The sequence below is a fragment of the Sphaeroforma arctica genome (assembly GCF_001186125.1).
Source record: "Sphaeroforma arctica JP610 unplaced genomic scaffold supercont1.1283, whole genome shotgun sequence".
In the NCBI taxonomy this organism is placed as follows: domain Eukaryota; class Ichthyosporea; order Ichthyophonida; genus Sphaeroforma; species Sphaeroforma arctica.
In genome coordinates, this window is record NW_014039275.1 from 17,078 (window position 1) to 17,846 (window position 769).

The 769-nt window shown below is 42.0% G+C and overlaps 1 protein-coding gene across 1 annotated transcript in view; it reads right to left on the reverse strand.

Annotated features, from left to right (window-relative positions):
* SARC_10525 (hypothetical protein) overlaps nt 1-768 on the reverse strand; it is a 7,539-nt gene extending 6,771 nt beyond the window's left edge. The window contains exon 1 of the mRNA XM_014295432.1: nt 469-768. Coding sequence (XP_014150907.1) covers nt 469-626 — 158 coding nt within the window. The 5' untranslated portion in view covers nt 627-768. The remainder of the gene's footprint in view (nt 1-468) is intronic.
* Nucleotide 769: the final 1 nt, after the last annotated feature.

Here is a 769-nt window from a genome sequence, read left to right on the forward strand (position 1 = left end):
TACATAAAGTTGTGCAGTATGCAGAAACTAAGGTGAATTCATTTACTAAGTCTCGTTGCACTCCATCAAAAAACGGTTTTAAACTGACCAGTATGCAAACATTATAGTGCATATTTTTTACTGGGTCTGCTTGCACGCCATCATAAGCGCACGCATAGCATATCAATAATGTAGCTATATGTAATGTGCATACCGTACGTACATTTAAATTTCAAAGGTGGCGATGGCGAGTTCAGTATTCTCGATCTTCGCACTGCTGCGCAATTTACAAACACATTGACTTTACAATGAATACACATAATTTATACAAAACCATGCCTATCTGTCGATCCACTCTCATGTCTATCCTCTCTACTGCAGCACCTGGTAAGATACCTTGCACATTCATCAAGTGGACATCAAAACAATATTTTCCCCTTACTGACTAACTTATCCGAGAGCCACTCTCACACACCCGAAACTTCATACCTACTGTTGTTTGTTACCAATCGATTCAGATTTGTGCTGTACGATCGTCTCCATAATGTTGATGACAGCGCCGTGAGCTTGTACGCTGAGTCTGACACAGAAGTGGCACTGCGCCGTAGCGTTGCCACCGGCGAACGAACACTGCAATAAATAGCCATCTTCTACGTTACGCACTGATGCAAGCTATGTTGAGCTGTATTTTGTTCCACTAGATGGTCATGCAACCTACATAGGCAAATGGACCAGTACGCGTACGCACCTAAGTATTCTTTCTGTTGACGCTCCGTGAAGTAAATATATA